The sequence below is a fragment of the Bos javanicus genome, chromosome 3 (assembly GCF_032452875.1).
Source record: "Bos javanicus breed banteng chromosome 3, ARS-OSU_banteng_1.0, whole genome shotgun sequence".
Lineage (NCBI taxonomy): Eukaryota > Metazoa > Chordata > Mammalia > Artiodactyla > Bovidae > Bos > Bos javanicus.
In genome coordinates, this window is record NC_083870.1 from 36,266,265 (window position 1) to 36,286,425 (window position 20,161).

General features: G+C 37.6%; 1 protein-coding gene across 8 annotated transcripts in view; it reads right to left on the minus strand.

The window, feature by feature from the left end:
* NTNG1 (netrin G1) overlaps positions 1 to 20,161 on the minus strand; it is a 370,195-nt gene that overhangs the window by 71,776 nt on the left and 278,258 nt on the right. For all 8 annotated transcript variants that reach the window (XM_061411010.1, XM_061411016.1, XM_061411013.1 and 5 more), the window contains exon 5: positions 8,847 to 8,873. In XM_061411010.1, the coding sequence (XP_061266994.1) occupies positions 8,847 to 8,873 (27 nt within the window). The remainder of the gene's footprint in view (positions 1 to 8,846; positions 8,874 to 20,161) is intronic.

Sequence of the window (20,161 nt, forward strand, 5' to 3'; positions counted from 1 at the left end):
TTGCAAGTTTAATGTTAAGTATTCAGTGGCTTGGTTTACTTGAAGTGAAAGTAACACTATAATTAATCATTTTGCTAATAAGCTCTGCCAAGAAATTTTAAGTGAAGACAAAATTTTATACTAAACCAATTTAGAAGTGAGTTTGAAAGTTAACTTTATAAATTAAGTTCTATTCCATATTCTAATATAATAAATATTTGTTTATGCCTATATTTTATATTTATACTCTTTTATGATTTTCCTCCAGGATACTGAGGTTCCATATTGAGGATCTTCTTACATATATAAAAAGCGAATGTAGGTGATTCTACTTTTGAATTGTTAACTCCTTGACCTGTATGAAATTATCAAGAGAGACACCTCAGTTACAATCTGATCCCTACCTAGAAGGTAATTTTCTTCTGTATTATGCACTTATGATAGTATCTTGGGGAAGAGGAGAGTGTAGCTTTTCTATTTTCTTAGAAATACAGACTCTTTTTTCCAAATGATTTTCATTGGGTGGGATGCCTAACCTTCCTGAAAAATAAAAACTCACAACCACCAGCACTCACTTAGAAATCCTAATCTAATCTATACATATCTCTAGTGGGACAAAATTTTATGTGTGATATCTCTTCCTCGGGAGGAAAAATGTCTTAGAAAAAAATATTGAAATGTGTGGAGCCTTGACTCCTATAGCATGGTACTGTCTATACATGTTTTAATATTTGTTCATCATAGAATTTTCAAATTTAATATCTCATCTTAAAATTTTGAATTTTTATTTTGTCATATAACTGCAAAGGCAAGTAAGAAAACTTTAAATCAGCTAGCTACTCTTTGGCTACTCTTGTTACTCAAAGATACTGGCACATACAAATATTCAATCAATATTCAATCAATAAACTAACGTTTAATTCCAAGAAGTAAATTAGGCACATTGGAGGGTAAGTTAATTGTATAATTAAGACAAATTCTATGTTATCATATTCAATTCTAATAAAAGTCCTTGCATAACATGAAGCCTCTGAGAATTTCTAGCCAGTGGCCATTGATTTCAAATAGTTAAGAGATTGCAAACGGAAAAAAAATTACAACACATCCAAAGCATTGGTTAGGTGAACTATTGGAGAATTTTAAAATTTCATTCTTTCATGAATTTACTAAGGAGTATCTTTGTGTCCATATGAAGGTCTCAAAGTGTTAGTATATTGCAAGGCAAAAAGTATTAGGAATCAGAAGTTAAAGGATCTGCTCTCTGCTCCCAGGTCTGTTAAGTAGTTGTCAGGCAGTTAATTCCCCGGACTTCAGTTTCCTTATCTGTAAGGTAAAGGTGCTGGATTAAAAGATGTCTATGTTTTCTCTCAGCCATTAAGTTCTATCGCTCCAATGGTTCTTTTATGACCTGGCAGTGTCACGCTGAAATTCATGGAAGGATAAAGCCCACTGGAATGAAGAACATGTTCTTTGCAGAATCTAGGGGATTTAGGGGATTAAGAATCCCTTGTGTAGAAGGAAAAATTATTGCTACACATTGTAACTGTGGACCTGTGACTGTCATAGTGAAACCCAGTCTGGAGTTGAGAAATTATTACTGAGGTAAGGGGAAGGATTATCATATGTGTCCAATGGGATTGTAGATGGCCAATCCTTCAAAAATAGCCTCTTATGGAAATTCCGAGTTCTCAAGGATCCTGATCCCACAAACCTGGAAAAATGGACTAAACATGTCTTAATGATCTCAAAAGACTTTAGCTTGGTGAATATGGAGACCAAAGATTTCATACACCAAAACTATCCCTTTTACAAAGAAAAAGAATATCTGAAATGCCCATCATATACTATTACTCTATTGTCATTGATAAATTTTCAAATTACATCTTTGGGAAGCCTGGGCAATATCTATTGAGGGCAAATTTATTTAAGATATGCTGCATGTAAATAGAATGAGGACTGGATTTAAATTCGAGTTTTATCACTTGGGCAAGTTTCTTAACTTCTCTGTGTCTAAGCTTTCTTATATGTAAAATAGAATAATGCTACCTGCTGGCTGTTGTCAAGGCTGAATGAGTTAATATTTGCTTGTAATTGTAGTGAGCATTCAAGAAATGGTGGCTTTTTTTTTTTTTTAATTGAAGTATAGTTGAAGCACAGGGCTGCCCAGGTGGCACAGTGGTAAAGAACCTGCTGGCCAATGCAAGAGATGCCAGAGATGCAGCTTCAATCTCTGGGTCGAGAAGATCCCCTGGAGTAGGAAATGGCAACCAGCTTCAGTTTTCTTGCCTGGAAAAGTCCATGGACAGAGGAGCGTGGAGGTCCATGGGGTCACCAAGAGTCGGATGCAACTGAGCACCCACATAGTTGGTTTTCAATGTTGTGTTAGCTCTTATTATCCTATTCAAGGTTGCTGTTGTAATAAAAAATTATTGTAGCATAAACAGTTCTTACTAAACTGAAGTAGAGGTTATAATGTGCTTCCCCTATTTCTTGTAACCTTAACTGTTCCCAAAGCAAGTGATTCAGATATATAAAGAAGTTTATTTAAGATACAACTTACTTTAGGGAATAATCTGGTTCTAGGGCCTCCATTGATTAATACTCTTGTCCAGAAAGCAACAGAAATTATTTTGGAATACTGTGGGAAAGGGTTTATTTTTAACACAAAGATAATATGTAAATTTCTGAGTTTCTTTAAATTTAGGAGCACATCAGTTTAGCCTATTAATCAAATATACATCTTGCCTAAATTTCTTTTTTTTCCCCATTAAGGAGACTCAGAAAACTCTTACATGACAATTTGGTTTGTGGCACTTTAAAGAGTCAGAAAAACTGAGATTCTAGTTATAAAAATGAGGCTTTGGAAGAAAATTTTTCTTCTCTGTGCCCCAAGGAAAGCTCGGCACTGTAAATTGGAGAGAACTGGGTTAGAATTGCTAAACTTGACCATCTATGGCTGACACCACAGTGAATCAAGCTGAAAGGCAAGCTTGAACCAGAAGGTTAAAAACACTTCATTTACATCAGAAAGCCACTGTCTTCTATCTTACTGGTACCCACTTAGCATGAGTTACAGGCAGCTTCCAACTCATTTTGTGGAAACTCTTTAAAACCAGAGTAAATTGTGACCATGCTTTTCCATGTCCTTTTCCCCTTAAAATAGTCTACTGTGTAGTATTTAATACATGAGTCATTTAATTACATGAGAAGGTGAATGAATTCTAGAGTCCTAGATTGGAAACTGAACAATGAACTAGAATCCTGCCTTGGCTACTATCCAGATGACTTTGACAATTCAATTAAGCCTTAGTTGCATTGCCTATAAAATGATGATGTTGTATGAGTGCTCTTCAATTTTCCTAAAAACACTAATTTTTACATAATGTTTTGGTTCTACAATACGGTGGGAAGCAGGGTGTCATGATGGATATGAAAAGCCACTGCCTGAGAGGATGTTAGTGAGCCTTCATTAAACATTCTCCTTCCAGGAGTGAATGAGGAAAACATCGGGTGGACACAGAGTCACGGGGTCCCTTTGGATTTGTAGTTATTGCTCTTGTTCCTCAGTGGGTTTTGGAAACATTATTGATGTCTATAAAGGAATGCATAGAAAACCCTAAAGCTCTTCATAAAGAACCCCTAGGGCCTTGGCGTAATTTCACCATCTTTACAGTAAGCTGCCTACTCTCAGAAACACAGCGTCATTAACCTGCTGGGGAAGACAAAGTTTAATGCGATAGTGGTAAGTCTGTCCTCACGACAACACATAGGATTTTGTTTGCTTGTTTTAAGCAGCTATGTCAATAAAACATTTGGAATTTTTACTGTCATAGAGTATGTACAAGCAGGTTTCACAACATGCATAGCTAAATTTCATGAACTATCCCATGTTCTATAAATAACATCTCACATTTCCCCTCTTCCTCAGCTTTTTGAGGATGTTTATCATTGATGGTGGTAGAGGAAGGGCACATTTTAATGTGGTTTCTGTTGACCACACAGTAAGGTATCGAAAATGAACGTCTGTTTTTCTTCAGAACACTAAAATTTCCCACACAGAAACGGGCCAATGTATTAGACAGGAAAGAGTCTGAGGTCGGAGTCAATAAATATACAAATTCTCTCTAACCTCTTCCATTTGGTATACCGTTACCAGAACAGCCTTTGGAGTCAGACAGGCCTTCCTGGCCATATTATATCTGACAAGTTACTCAGACACTTTGAGCCCGAGAGTCACCATTTGTAAAATGGAATTCTGTAGACATGTGGGGACATCTCCCAGGAAGTGGAACAGTTAGCTGGCCAGCTCCCTACTGATATTCCAAGAAGACTTTGGTGATACCCCACTCTTTATTCACAATTACAAGTTTGAGAAAGTTCATTATAGGCCCTTTCAGAGATCTTGGTAAATCTTTGCTTAAGCTAGGAATTTTCAGATGCCCCCACAAGGAAATAACAGCAAAGGTACAGATATCAGCTCACACTTAAAAAGTGGCTTGGCATTCTAAAGACATCTGGGAAAAGGCTAATATATGAAGAAAGGCAGATCTGATAAAGGTGGGCAACTGCTGTTTGCTAAAGATGACTAAACCTCTCAGATTTTTTTTAAGGTAGGTGCTACTCCTCCACCCCCTGCATCATTGGAATATTTAATTTATTCAAGATTAAAGAAGCAGCTATGTCCTAATGTTCATTCAATTTTAGGATAACCACAAAGGTTTCATGAATGCGAAATGCTAGTTACACAAATATGAAATGGATCTGTGATGAGAATACTGGATACATGATATAATAAAGTCCCAAAGGCATTTCACCTGGGACCTTAGCTTTCCTTCAAGAACATCAGCAAACAGATCAAAATTAATGTAGCATACCATACAATCTGCCATATAGCCTCTCTAGTCAGATCATTTTTTTCTTCATTATATAAAACCTAATTATCTAAAGGGCAATTCAAATGAAACTTTTATTTGGGGGATTTAGAAGTATTAAAGAAAAGGGAAAAAACAAACAAACACTGCAGCTCTCTGGATAGCATGAACAAGATTACTAATAACCCTTGAGGGGGGAAATGATTAACCTTATTATTTTCCTCACAGTCCAGGCTTCTACAGTAAATAGGTACTGAACAAAATATATTTGGATGCTGTACGGGAAACAACTTTTATAAGGTCTCCAACTGGCATCAAATGTTTTCAAGTATGAAAGCATCTCTGAGCTTTCTCAACAGGCTGATGGATCCCTGCAGGTACCACTTCCCTTGTTTAATGGTCCTACCAATTAAATCAAATTAGAGATGAATTTTTAACTCTGTGATGAAGGCAATGCTCACTATAAGAGAAACAGGAAAGTGGAATATTTATCTTAAGTAAATTGTTATTTCAAATTGAATAGCTGAAGAGGAGGAGACAGCCAAATGCTTCCATCAATATTTTACACTTTATAAAACATGATGTCAATCATTTGAAGGTAATTTAAGGAAACAATGTACGCTTGGGTTCATAAAATGTCAACATACATCTTTTCTTTTGTTGCTAGTCTAAGAAATGGCTTTGTTTATTAAAAAAATTTCAAGTTTTTTTAAGTTGTGTTTCCTGACATGAGTTTTCAGTGGATGATCTACCTTTAACCTCTGACATTTTAATCTTTAACCTCCATCACTTGCTTTTTAGGTGATAATCCCTCACACAAAGCTACTTTGCACATTAGGCCAACTCTTGTTATTCTAATTACCATTTTTTATAATAAACTGTTCAGAGTAATTTGTGAAATCACTTGCTTTTCAGGACTAAAGATCAGATAATATATGTTATAATGATTAGTTTATCCCTTAAACAAAAACATCCACACCAAAACAAATATTAATTTGGATCATCAGCATCAACTAACATTCACTTGGATAAAACTGTGAATGTTTACTTATAACCGCATGATACATTTTACATTGAAAAAATGAAACTTGAATGAATTACTACTGCATCAAGTAAAGAAAAAACAGAGCTCATAGGCTCAAATGGTTACAGATTTATTTTGGGACTCATTAATTGCTGACAATATCACCAATAATTTTTCAGCCACAGCCAAAGCACATCAAAATGACTGAGTTTTAAATCAAGTACCTTTGGGATGATTGGGAAATCTATTTCCTAACAGACAACAGCAGGTACAAATGACCTTAATGGGAAATCTGTTTCAAAAACATTTTTAGCAGATGATCGGAAAGGATGACCACTCTGTCCATGCATTTGAACCTTAATATAGGTGTTGACAGTTTGAAATCTATACTGAAAACTGTCAGGCCTCCAAAATCTTTAATCACTGTGTATACAGCAAATGTATGTGAACTTACAGTTACATACATCAATCAATAATTTATGTCACAATATACATCATTCATTGTCCTTGATGATGGGAATGTCATGAGTGTTATATCTATTATCATGGCATCTTTCTACATACTTGGTGGAATTACGTTCATTGATTTCTTCCTTGAGATAAAGGGAAAAGCCCTGGTAAATGCCCAAACTTAGTTGAAAATCCAAGTGGATCTCTCTTTTCTGGCTTGTACCTTGGAAACTATTTCTATGCCCTCTTGAACAGGCAGGGAGTCATCTATGTATGAATTCTTGCCCATTGGAGAGTAAAGGAATCCACCATTGCACACAGAGAACACCTTATAAGTCCTTATAAGGAATGTGTAAATGCCATTGAAGCAGGCTAGAAGATACAATCATGTTTGATGGTTTTATGGCAAATCTCTTCACTTTAAAGCCAGGCAATAAGCAAGCTAGCCATATGTGATGCTGGGTGACCCCTGGAAGTGCTTATACCATTTGCCTGAGAAATCTGAGGAAACACCCATTGCACTCCTAGCAGAACAGCCAGAGGCATCACGAAAGCACAGAATAAGCTATCACTTTGTTTGCTGGAGGGTTTTGGTTAGACATTAAGGAGTTAAATTTTCCTAGTTTCCTGAATAAAGGTTAATACATTTTCCAAAGGCACAACAAAGCATCCTTTCAGGTCACCACTGATTTCAAAATAAAACAAAGCAAAATAAAACTGGAATTTCCCGATTCAGTGTGTAAAAGGTCAACATCTGCTGATGCTCAAAGATGGGGCATGTGGTGGAGGCGGCCGAATGAGATGTCAAGTGAGCAAAACAGTCAGAAATTCCATGCAACACACAATTGACACTTGGAACAGAAACACATCCCAACGCCAAAGAACTACTTTCCGTTCATCCATTTCTGAAACCTTTGACAGGTCAGATCACCATCTGTCTCAGCTTGCTTCCGTTTGGTTTCCTTTTGCTCCAAAATGCATGTACAAACACAACTGTCAAGGCCTGAAAGGAGCACGTTGTGGCGTATTTATGAAGATAGGCAAATGCCACAGGAGATACGGCAGCAGAAAAACTAGACTATTAGAACCGAAGCTTTCACTTGCAAGTTTGTACCACTGATGTCATTTCAACAAGATCACAAAGAGGAAGCTGTGGCATTAGGCTGGTATCTAAATGAACGTGAACACTAGTTCTATTTCTGTTTACAAAGTGGCTGATGTTCATTGCATTTAACATGTCTAGTGATTAATAAATCTGTGTGTAGTCCTATTCACAAGCTTAAGTAAACTGGGTTGATTTAAAAACTGGAAGACCTGACTGTGCATTTATAAGAGGCAAGAAGTTATTTTATCCAAATTATGAGGATATTGCTTTTTAAATGGTTGTTGTATATTGGAATACTCCTACTGCTGTTCTTTACCCTTCCATCACCCTGTTGTGGCCCAGCATTTATGACAAAGACTGGGTTAAACTCTAGTGAAAATGCTTCTTTTCACTTACAGTTCATAATCTAGGCTCCCTCAGTACTTTATTTCAAATTACTTATTCAGTAGCTATTCAAAGGTTTTAACCATCAGAGAGAAAGGGAACAATACTTAAAAATATGTGAGATTTGGCTCTGAAAAGTTATGGGGCATTTCCTTAGTGAGCATTTCAAGCTTGGTGTTGGGATGTCATTGCTTTAAATGTAAAGAGGGAGCTACAGCCTGGTTCTCCCATGGTATCTGGTAGAATGTCTTTGTAAAGGTACTAGAGAAATGTTCAACAGAATGTTGAACTTCTCTTTTCAATTGCTGATATCTCTACTAAAACATTTCTTGCAGGAATTTCTAGTAGCCCCATTCCTAAATTTTGCATGTATTTTTTTTATATCCCTTCTCTACCGAACTTGAACCTAAGTAGTCAGGAAAATATGGATCATTGTATTTTAGGAGAGAGCAATGGACATATTGATTATTTTCTTTCCTTCATTTTTCCAGAAAGACTAATGATCACAAACCGACCTCTTTCAGGCCTTCACAAAGGCTAAAGTTTAATGCATTAATAAAATTCCTTCTCCCTAGTTTCATAGTGATTTCTTTGGGCTAACGAATATGCCTAAAGCATTCACTGGCATTCATTCTCTGCTTTCCCAAATTATGGGAGAAATCCATATACAGTCCTCGGGAGAGAGTTCCATTTGTTTGCTGGTTACTAAGTATGGGTAAATAGGACTGTTCATATTTTTGCTAAATGAGTTACAGTTATGTAAGTGATTGCACCTCTGTAAAGGTAGCCTTCATCAAAAATAGTCAGAAAAGCTGTAGCACTGCCATATCCATGGAGGAATTCTATACAGGTAACTATTTCATCTGTGCTTTCACCATATCTGTGCAGAGAACAAACACAACAATTCAATTCACAAAGGAAATACTCTCTTACATCAGAAATGGACACTGGGAAAATAGATCTGAGGAGCTGAACAACAAAGCCAAGCTAGCCTAGACTTGGTTTGTGATTTTTTGTTTTTGTTTTTACTTACTACCAATACTGGAAATACTGGGGATACCTGGAGAGAAAGAAAACAATAAAGAAAAACTGTTAGTCATTTATTAGTAAAGGATATCTTAAACATCATATAAAAATCTTAGAAACTTAAACACTTGATTACATTCATATCATCAGAAAATTAACACACAAAAACCCCAAACATATATCCAACCACTGAAACCATTTCGCTTATTCTAGAAGTCCTTTAACTTATCAGAGTCGGGAAATCAGCATTCATCTTTAACAGCTGGCTCAAGACAGATTCATGACATCGAGCATTTTGTGCTTACCTATAAGGTTAGTGAACATTTGTATGTGGTTCAAAACAGACAGTAAGCTAGGCTTGTGTTCTGGGCACCGAGCACCAAGTATACAATGTATGTGCCTGTGCAAATATATCTACATCATGCCATCTATCTCTTTAAACATGTTGAGATGCATGTGTTAGCAGTTGAAAGGCACTTGTCGTTTTATTTGATTAACTACATATAACCATCATGTTCAGTCCTCTTTTACTCGTGAGATATGTGGATTAAGCTCTGTAACAGAAAGTAAATTGAGCAGAATGCAGAATAATTCAAGAATACATTAGGTTGTATTCACATTGACCATGGGCTTCATCAATTTTTCAGCTTCTGCTTTCGTTGTCAAGCTCTGCTAAGGTGGTGGAACCATTTCAGAATGTGACTGAAGATGTTATAAACGTGGACATGAATTTAGTTGTATCCAGATGAAAACTCCTAGCCAAGATCAGGGGCACAAGAGCCAGGCTATCTCAGATCGAGGCTTTGCTCTTATACTCACTGACTGTGACTTTGGGACAAGTTGCTTATGTTCTCTGTGGCTGTTTTCCACCTGTTAGAGTTGTTGCAAGGATTATATATATATATATATATATATTTAATATATATATATATAATATATATAATTGAAATGCTCAAAGCATTGAGCAGGTAGTATGTGCAATAATCAACAATTTTTGCTATGATTACTATTATTGATTTAGTTGGTTCATCAAACAAGCAATACCATGATAGACACTATAAATAATAGTCAAGGATTTATATCATTTCCACCAAATCCAGGCAGTGGTATGGGTGAGAGCATGAGTTGGGAATAAGAACTAAGTGAGAGTCATGCTTTGCAACTAACTAGCTGGGTGATTTCACATAAGTTCCCAGCCTCTCTAGGCCTGTTTCCTCATCTGGAAGGGCTAATAATATCTACTGCACAGGGCTGCTATGAGAATTGAATGAGATAATCCATAAAAATGTCTGACACATGGTACACAGTCAATAAATGATAGCTGTTAATGAGCTGTTCAGGCTTGTTCTCCACATCACTAAAGTGTGCTAACAGGTGGTAAATGTAGGAATCATTAAATTTCTATTTTAGTATTTAATCTTTGAACAACTGCCCTCTGCTTATCTTAACTAATCACTGTACCTTACTCAGAGATTTCTAGCTTTGTATTATTTAAAACTGAGAGCTATTTTCCTATTTCTTAGTAGGGAGGGGAGAAGGAGAAATTAAAGCTTACCATGTTGTTTAAAAAAAACCTGGAAGGAATGAAATCCTATTTTCAGTTATTAGATACATTCAATGTATGTTGATTTTAAATGCACAGAGCTTATGATGTTTCAGCTTAATTACTGATCACTGATCAACCAAAACTGGAAACTTAAACTTTAATTTTCATGTTTTACTTTGTCTGAACTGAATTTCAAGCTGCATGCGATTTCTGCAAAGGACTGCTGGATTCCTGACCCAACATTTCAGTACACCATCTTTATTGCATTTTGACAGTGACTTGGTACTGAATCTTTCTTTTTTTTCTTTCTTTGCAAATCCCCTGTTGAGTGAGATACGATGGCAGCATCATAATTTTAGTAGCAATTGCAGAAGCTCCAAATTTCCCCATGATTGAAAATCCGGCTCCATTGCAAGGAACTGCTTTGCCTTTGTAATCCGTCAGAGAGAATGGAAGTTAAGATGGCAGGAAGAGACTTGTCAAGTGTTTTCAAACTTGCATGGAGGTGGAGGGCCATGCATAATGCAAGGCAAAGTTCTCAGGATGTTTGGCCAGACACAATCGAGAGCAAACTTGTAAGACTGTTTGATGCAGTACTTGCTGCAGCTGAATATTTTAGAAAGATGCAGAAATGTTTCTATTCCTTTGGGGATGCCAGTTCTGGGGAGAAATGCTCATTGCAGCTATACAAACCTCTCCAAGCAAGACCATTATGAGATCCTATTTCCCTCATGAAGATGTTTTCTATTACCTAACATTTGGATGCTTAAAATTCCGGCTCTTTATCATTTTGTGATTTAAAAAGTTTTGAGGTGCTGCCAGGTGAGTCACTTTCTATTCCACTGCTGTAAAATGGGAACTGCTTAGAGAAGATTTTTAAATTGCTCACTGGAATAAGATTTTTGAAGTTGAAAATACCTGAACACCAAGGGATGTCCATTAGTATATTGTCAAATGTTTTTTCCCCCGTGTTTCTTATTGTAATGTTCAAATACCTTGCTTTTGGTTCTCTCCAGACAACTAAAGAATTTAATAACCAGTTATCTGCATTGAAAAGGCTATGAGTAAGTCATGAGAAATCTTTCAAGTGCTTAAGAAACTAAGACAGGAAGGCTACAATTCATTTCATGAAAGGTGGGTTTCTTTGGCATCTGTAAGTGCTGAATCAATGAATGCAATTTAATCACAGCAGTGATGGTTGCCTGTAAACCACAGGAATGACAGTCAGATTATGCTCAGAAAAATTGTCTAGACATGTCTTGGTAGCTTTTCAGTGTTCCTTGTGAAGTGACAACTATTGTGTAAAGAGTATTTTTACCTTTAAAACTGAGCTCAGAAGTTATTACTTCCCTTCCTTCTTCATCTCCCTGATGTGAATTAGCCCGCGTTCTTTGTGATGCATACCTCTTTGTGCAGGCTTCTGTGAGCAACAACTTATCACCTTCTGTGTGACTGTTTGTGTGTTAGCCTGAGACCTCTGAGAGGTAAGTGTCAGGTCTGTATCTCTACTGTCTGTCCAGGATGATGCCTAGCACAGAAAAGTTGCTCAGTGCATATGTGAACAAAAATTTATTGCATGTTTCCAAAGTGTCTATCAGAGTGAAAATACCACTTTTGGTCATAGGATGATCTTTTCCCCTGTAAAATGTTCCACTGAGACATTTCTCAGAGTCCACTATTCATAAATACTTTTGCTGTCTTTGGAAGTTTCCTCCATTCTGAGAGCAAGAATGTACAATGTACAAGATATTGCCCCTCACCACTTTGCCTTCCGCGAAACTTGGATGTCAGCTTCATGCTCAACGGGGTAAATTCATTTAATGTTTGGCTTATTTTCTTTCTATTATTTTTTTTCTCACACCTTCTTTTTATATTCATGTTTGTATACACTTATTTTTGTCTTTTCTCCTAAGCCAATCAGGGGGAAATGCAGATTTTGTGGGCCCAAAGCAAATACAAATCAGGAAGCTCTCTTTGAGAATATTAATTTCAAAGTATAAAATCATACTAGTTCAGATGGTAAAGAATCTGCCTGCAATGCAGGAGACCAGGCTTCAGTCCCTGGGTCAGGAAAATCCCCTGGAGAAGGGAATGGCAACCCACTCCAGTATTCTTGCCTTGAGAATTCCACGGACAGAGGAACCTGGTGGGCTACAGTCTATGGGGTCACAGAGTCAGACACCACTGAATGACTAACACCCACATAATACATAATTTCAACAGACATGAAATTAATGTTTTTATAGTTTAGAAGGAGTCTAGTGAGGGACCCTGTAATTTAAGCTTCATTAGCTTAAATCTATCTCTGAAATAATCTGAAAAACATTTGGGAAAGACAGATGATAGGTAGATAGGAAGGAAGGAAAAAAGGAAGATATCAGATAAGCTAATTCAGAAAGAGTGATAAAAAATGGAGAGTTGAAACGGAGCTAAGAAATAATCTTACTCAGCCCTTTCACTTTACAGAAGAGGAAACGGAAGGCACAAATAGAATCAAAGCCTTCATCCTATTGACCCCTTTATAGTCAACATTGGCCTGGGTAATTCCTAATCCCTGTCTACTGAGACATTGCTAAATTTATATTGAGGAAATGAAACACAGGTACGAATGAGTTTTAAGGGAAGGTTCTGCAATATGTGATATATGAGCTTAGGACTTCTGCTTCTTCCAGAATAGAAATGCTCCTTCAGTCAGAGACACACATAAACACTGAGTAAGCCAAAGGACCAAAAGACGGTGAAGGTGCTAAGCTTGCTGTTGTTCAGCTGCTCAGTTGTGGCCGACTCTTTGTAACCCTATAGACTGCAGCAGGCCAGGCTCCTCTGTCCTTCACTATCTCCCGAGATAAGCTTGTAGGTACTTGCAATCTTTCCCTCCTCAATCAGTCCTCCCCACTACCATATTTATTTACAATTTTTCTTTTTACGGAATTCTACTGCAGTTGGGGCATGAGAACCTGGTGGAATTATACAATTTGTTATTTTCTCCTTCCTCCTCCTCCTGCTCCCTGCATCCTCCTCCTCCTACTTTTTCCCTTCTTCCTTCTTCTCCTCTACCCCTCCTCCTTCTTCTTCTTTCTCCTCTCTCCCTCCCCTTCTCCTTCTCCTCTTTCTTCTTTCAATTATACTAACTTTTCCACCAAGTATGTGGCTAAAGGGGACATAGTTAACCTTGAGAAAGTCAACATAATGGAGTCCTCAAAAATAAACATTGATTTTTCAAAGCGGATGAATTCAGTGCTTAAAAGCCATAACTCTTTTTGAGAATCAATGCAAGATTCAGCAGCTATTCACCAAGAAGAAGGCAGAAAGGATAAGGATTCAGCATACTTTACACTGAGAAAAAATATTACCATTGTCGTCTTAGGTGGTTTGACAAAGGCCTATCAAGAAAATGACTAGATCTCCTTATAGCTAGGCTGCAGGAACTGGGAGCTCTAATTCCAAAAAGCCCAACTGAAAAAGAGGGAGGAGATGACTAAGAAAACATTCTACAGCCTCACTTGTATTCTAAAGGACGTTCTACTGCCAACATCCTTCAACCCTGCCTCCTGGTCCAACTGCTGATGATAAGGGGTGCAGTGAGTTGTCTCCCAGAAATTTGAAAGTGAAGAAACTAAGATTGCCCTCACAGAATTATACGGTAGAAACCAATACATAAACAATCCAATCAAAGATGGTTAAGTCATCTTAGAGCAGCTGAAGGGCTCTGGGACCTGAGTGTATATGACAGATTTGACAGAGGTGATACTAGTTCACTATATCTGAGACCTGGAAGAAAAGCTAGTCAGAAGGTAAAGCCTACAAAAAAGAACATCTTCAGGCATGCGGTGGCAGTACTGGCCTAGCACTGTCTCAGGAACATGGAAGAGTAGCCTGTAAACTTTCAGACCTTCAGTGTCCTCTTGGCATTAGGGAGGCTGACCCTGTGGTAGGACGGATGTGTTAGGATGTTTCAGCCTGATGTCATTAGCATTCCAGTTATTTAAATTTCCTGATCTCATGCTTACTTACCAAGCACCCTTCTGATTGTTATCTGGCTTTACAAGGAGACTTAATTACAGGGGAGAGAATACACTGATCATAAGGCCTTAAATAATCTGCATATTGTATCACTTATTTCATATTGTGGATGAATAAGTTGACATTTGGATGCAATTTATCTCTCCATATAGTTGCTATCTCCAAAGAGAGAATTTGCTGTTTAAACTGGGATGGGCCTATGTGTTAGATTTCAGTGGAATTATAGTGATCATAACAGCTGACTTCATCGTGTGCTTAGTACGTGACTGCCACTAGTTTAATATCTTATATGCATTAATTTGCTTAACTTTTGTAACAACCCTACGATATTAATACTCTGGTTTATTTACCACTGGGGAAAAAATTCAAGCACAAAAAGTTACAGTCAGTTGGGAAGGAGACTGAGATTGGAATACAGAGGTCCAGGATCCAGAGCTTGGGCCTCTAATAACCACTCTATACTGTTGCTAAACTTACTTTGCTATGCTAAGTCACTTCAGTCGTGTCCGACTCTGTGCGACCCCATAGACAGCAGCCCACCAGGCTCCCCCATCCCTGGGATTCTCCAGGCAAGAACACTGGAGTGGGTTGCCATTTCCTTCTCCAATGGATGGAAGTGAAAAGTGAAATAGGCCCCCTCTTTTATCTCTGGTGTGTACGTGCATGCTCAGTCGTGTCTGACTCTTTGCAGCCCCATGGACTGTGGCCCACCAGGCTTCTCTGTCCATGGGATTTCCCAGGCAAGAATACTGGAGTGGGTTGCCATTTCCTCCTCCAGGGGATCTTCCCAACCCAGGGATCAAACCTGTGTCACTTACGTCTCCTCCATTGGCAGGTGGGTTCTTTACCACCTGGGAAGCCCCTCTTATTTTTAATCCTCAAAAAAAAAAAAATCTCTGAAGACACAAAACTTTTTTTCCCAAAGTTTACCTGGATCACAACATAATATGATCTGAACTCATTTGGTGACAAAACCTGATTGAAAGGGGTATGAATGTGGTCTTCTCCTTTATCCCACTGAGTTAAAATAATCATAGGTTTGCTGCAGAAATATTAAAATATTTGATTAAATAGGGCTACCTGATGTTCTACTGTGGGTATTGGTATATATACACTGTATTACTTTTTAAATTTAAACAAAAAATTTAATTCCAAATCAGCTCTGGTCCCATAATCATCGGATAAGGGACTGTGGACTAGTTGTTGTACATGAATAACTCAGTAGGTATTTGTTTTTATATATTGGCCATACGGTTCGTGGAAGTAACACTCTGACAGATGCTCTCTTACTGTGGTGACAGAATCGGATTTTGTCTGGTGACCAGAGCCCAACAGTGGTCAAGTCACCAAGGCTGTGAATGCCACTTAGTTGTTTATTTGCTCAGTCGTGTCCGACTCTTTGGACCCCATGGACTGTAGCCCTCCAGACTCCTCTGTCCATGGGATTTCCCAGGCAAGAATACTGGAGTCAGTTGCTATTTCCTTCTCCAGGGGATCTTTCCAACCCAGGGATTGACCCTGTGTCTCTTGTACCCCCTTCATTGGCAGGTGGATTCTCTACCACTGAACTGCCTGGAAGACATTTAGGGAGGCCTCTAACAACCAGCTAGCCAACATGCCGTCTCTAGATAGGTGGATGGGTCATTAGCACCCATGAAAAATGAGTGATTCTTCTTTCTCTTGGTTTTTCTCTAAATCTCAGTTGATCTCTTCCTGGGGGAGAGTGAAGGCCCTTGTGTTACAGTTGCTGAACTGTGAAGGTCACATACGCCAGGGGACATGGGAAGATGCATGGGAGGCCAATGCGTCCACAGGCACATTTCAGGGCTATGTAGGTTTACTTATTCATTCATCAAATAATTAATTCCACAAACATTTATGAAGGCCAAGAATAAAATACGGTCCTATTCTTAAATTGCTAACATTTTGGTTCCTGAAGTCAGAATGTCCTGAGTTTAAATCTTGCTCTGTCACGTATTCACTGTGGGATTCGGGGGAAACCTACATTATTGATCTTTATGTGCCTATGTTTCCTTATCTATAAAATGGGGACAAAAACACTACACCTTCCATGGGAACACTGGAAAGATTTATTGCAAGAAAGTACGTAAAGCACTTTATAAAATATAAAAGGCTATGGTAAGCTTAATAAATACAGCTACCACTATAATAATTATTATTATAATTTTGATTATAGTTGACCAGTTGTAAGTGTCCAAAAATTATCAAGAATCTAGAGAGAGAGAATGTGGAGTATTCTCTAATATTCTTGCCTAGAGAGTCCTGTGCACAGAGGAGCCTGGTGGGCTGCCGTCTATGGGGTCACACAGAGTTGGACACAACTGAAACAACTTAGTAGCAGCAGCTAAATGTTAAATGTTAAATGTTAAAAAAGATACTTTTCCCTAGTATTGATCAGACTCCACATCTAGAATATGAAAATAGTGGCATCTACATTACAAAACTGTTGAGTTTGAAATGAACTAATGCATGTAAAGCACTTAGGAAATCGTCTGGATAATGACACACATGTGTACACTTGGGAAAATATAAATCGGTCAATGCAAATTTAATACCAGGGAAAATAACAGAACTATCATCAAATTACTTTCCATCACTCAGAGGAGCCCTAGGTATTGTATAACAATTCAGGTTGGATTTCTGAACAAACAAATAATGTCAATGTCAGACCAATTTAATTTTCTTTCTTTGAAGAATATTAGACTGTGTAGGTAAGAGGAAAGTAAAAGACTGAATACAGCTGAACTAGCTGGGCTTTCTGTCTGTCTCCATGACATTTCTATCAGTAAACTGAGGAAATTATTTACAGCAGCAAGTCCCCAAAAGAGTGTTTTTAAGTGTTTTTTTAAGTGTTTTTAAGTGTTTTTAAGTTTTTAAGTGTTCCGTGAAAAATACAGTTTGGAAAACACAGGATAAAATACATTATTTTGGGTGCTCAAATTTTTTAATAAGATAATGTGAATACCTAGGGCTTCCCTGGTGGCTCAGAGGTTAAAAAAACTCTCCTGCCAAGCATGAGATGCGGGTTTGATCCCTGGGTCAGGAAGATAACCTGGAGGAGAAAATGGCAACCCACTCTAGTATTCTTGCCTGGAGAATCCCATGGACAGAGGAGCCTGGAGGGTTACAGTCCATAGGGTTGCAAAGAGTAGGACATGACTGAGTAACTAAGCATACACATACACACACGCGCACACACACACACACACACACACACACAGTGTGAATATCTAAGAGTCAGTAAAATGTACAGAATTTTCAAAAATTTTTGAGCCATGGAATTCTTTTAAAGGTCATAAGACACAGTTTGGCAATCAGAGGTATAGATAATATAATCTTTTTTGAAATAATAGTTCCCAAAGGTTAATTAAGTTTTCAGCATCTGTATGTAGGGATTAGAATTCCACTCATGAGCTGGACAAGGAGAATCGAGATAATCATGATTAAGCATGAAGTTGGACAGATTTTCTATCTATTTGGAAGACACAAATGAAATTGAAAGGACATTCAAAATAGAATTCTATTAAAAATAGAATGAAGATCAATAGGGAGAAAGAAAGATGTCTTACAGATAAAACATAAGCTTTGTAGAAAAATATGAAATATATTGATACACATAATATGTACATATGGCTTTAAAGAACTAAGAAAACCTACTGAGTCTTCTAAAAGCACAATGAATAGAAATATTATCATAAGAGTCATTACTTCTGCCTCTGCTGAGTCTATAATAATGGAAAATGATTGGATGGTAGTATTTTAGAGGGCTGGAGCTCTATATTCTTCTCTCCTGGCTCTATAAGCTCCATATAAAAATGACCTTGGCGTTGCTCCAGAATTTAGGACTTCCAAGCCTAGGATTCCAGCAAGGTCTCAGTTAAAGGATCTTCTGAGTGATAGGCTGAGAGTCTTTGCAGGGAGATCTTAAAATTTCCTGATGCGAAGAAGCTCTCCTAGTTTTTATGCTAAGAGTGGGCAGGTACTGATCTTCCTGTTCAAAAATAATCCTGGCTGCTTGAGATTCTGCTAAATCCAGAGATTATCCAATATGAGTGTTATTTCTAGGTTACTGAAGAGTTGGTGTTGAGGAATCAGAGACTGTAACCATTCCATTTTACTTAGGTTCTGTATTCTTGTATTAAAATACAGCTGATCCTAAGTGTTCCTCTTGAGGACTGGTTTGTACCAGCTACAGTCATGTATGTGTGTAAGTGCATGCACGTGGTGAGTGTGTGCATGTATGCATGTGTGCAAAAAAACGCCAATATGACATGAAAATCCTAACACAGTGCTAGAAGTCCTGTGTTTGGCTTAAACTTCCACACTAAAAAAACAGGACTTCCAGGTACAAGACTTGAAAATCTTATCATATGAGAAATGGAGTGGATGATGTTAACCTGGACAATAAAGGACTCTGAGGCTAATATAGTGTTTTAAGACTTAAAAAGAAAAAGTGGTTGGAAATTAGGACACACTTAATATTGATGTTAAGAAATATGTTTTACAACAATTAAAATTGTAAAATAATTGACAAGTCTGCCTTATGAAGAAAATCTTAAAAATAAATTATTTTTGAACACTTATTTTGTGACAGGTGTTATGCCAACCGCATCATATGCATTAGCTTATTCACTTCTCTCAAAATTCCTATGAGGTAAAAACTATTATTATCCTCACATTACAGATGGGAAACCAAGTAACCTTTTTCAAGGTTACTTTTTCAACCTAGTGAATGGACAAACTAGTATTTGATCCTGGAACCCGTGTACTAAACCACTAAGTTGCTTACTTTGACCCTTGGACATTTGCTAGCAGTCTGATGTGGCAGAGATTTTGTTTAAAGTGGTTCTTTTCATTGCAAGACTGGACCATTGCAGATTATTTTAAAATCTTTAAGCTAGCTTCCTCTATATTGAGAGTTGAAAAACTGAATTGAACCTCCTTGGCCATTGTGCCCATCTGTCACCTTCCTATTTTAACAGAGATGGGGAAAAGTCTAGAGAAGGTCAGTAAAAGCTAAGGGATGGATAGACAATAGAATCCACAAGGCAAACTGAAAGAGGTTGCACTTTGACCTGGGTGAACTCGTGGTCTGCAATATGCATAATATTAGGGGTATATAAGTCATTTCCATGGAGACTATAACAAGAAATTCATTACACTGAAAAAGTTTAGCTGGCACAGAAGGTATTTCCAGTGAAATATCTTGAAATAAGCAAGACTTTGTAACACAGTTATGGGTAGGAAAAAACAGGGCTGTGTTAGAATAGAAGCCAGTGCCTTCAACAGCAGTGTGTCCCAGCTGCCTTTCTAGAAGCCTTGACAAGTTGCTCATCCCTGAGGATGAGCCAGAATGCTAGCAAGTGTTTTGAACATTGTTCTCTTCCTTTCTGTCCCACTAAAGAAGACAGGGTATTAAAAAGCAAAGACATCACTTTGCCAACAAAGTCTATTTAGTCAAAGCTATGGTTTTTCCAGTAGTCACATATGGATGTGAGAGTTGGACTGTAAAGAAGGTAGAGTGCCAAACAATTGCCAAAGAATTTCAAACTGTGGTGCTGGAGAAGACTCTTGAAAGTCTTTTAGACAGCAAGGAGATCAAACTAGTCAATCCTAAAGGAAATCAACCTTGAATATTCATTGGAAGAACCATTGCTCAAGCTGAAGCTCCAATATTTTTGATGTGAAGAGTCACTCACTGGAAAAGACCCTGATGCCGGGAAAGGTTGAAG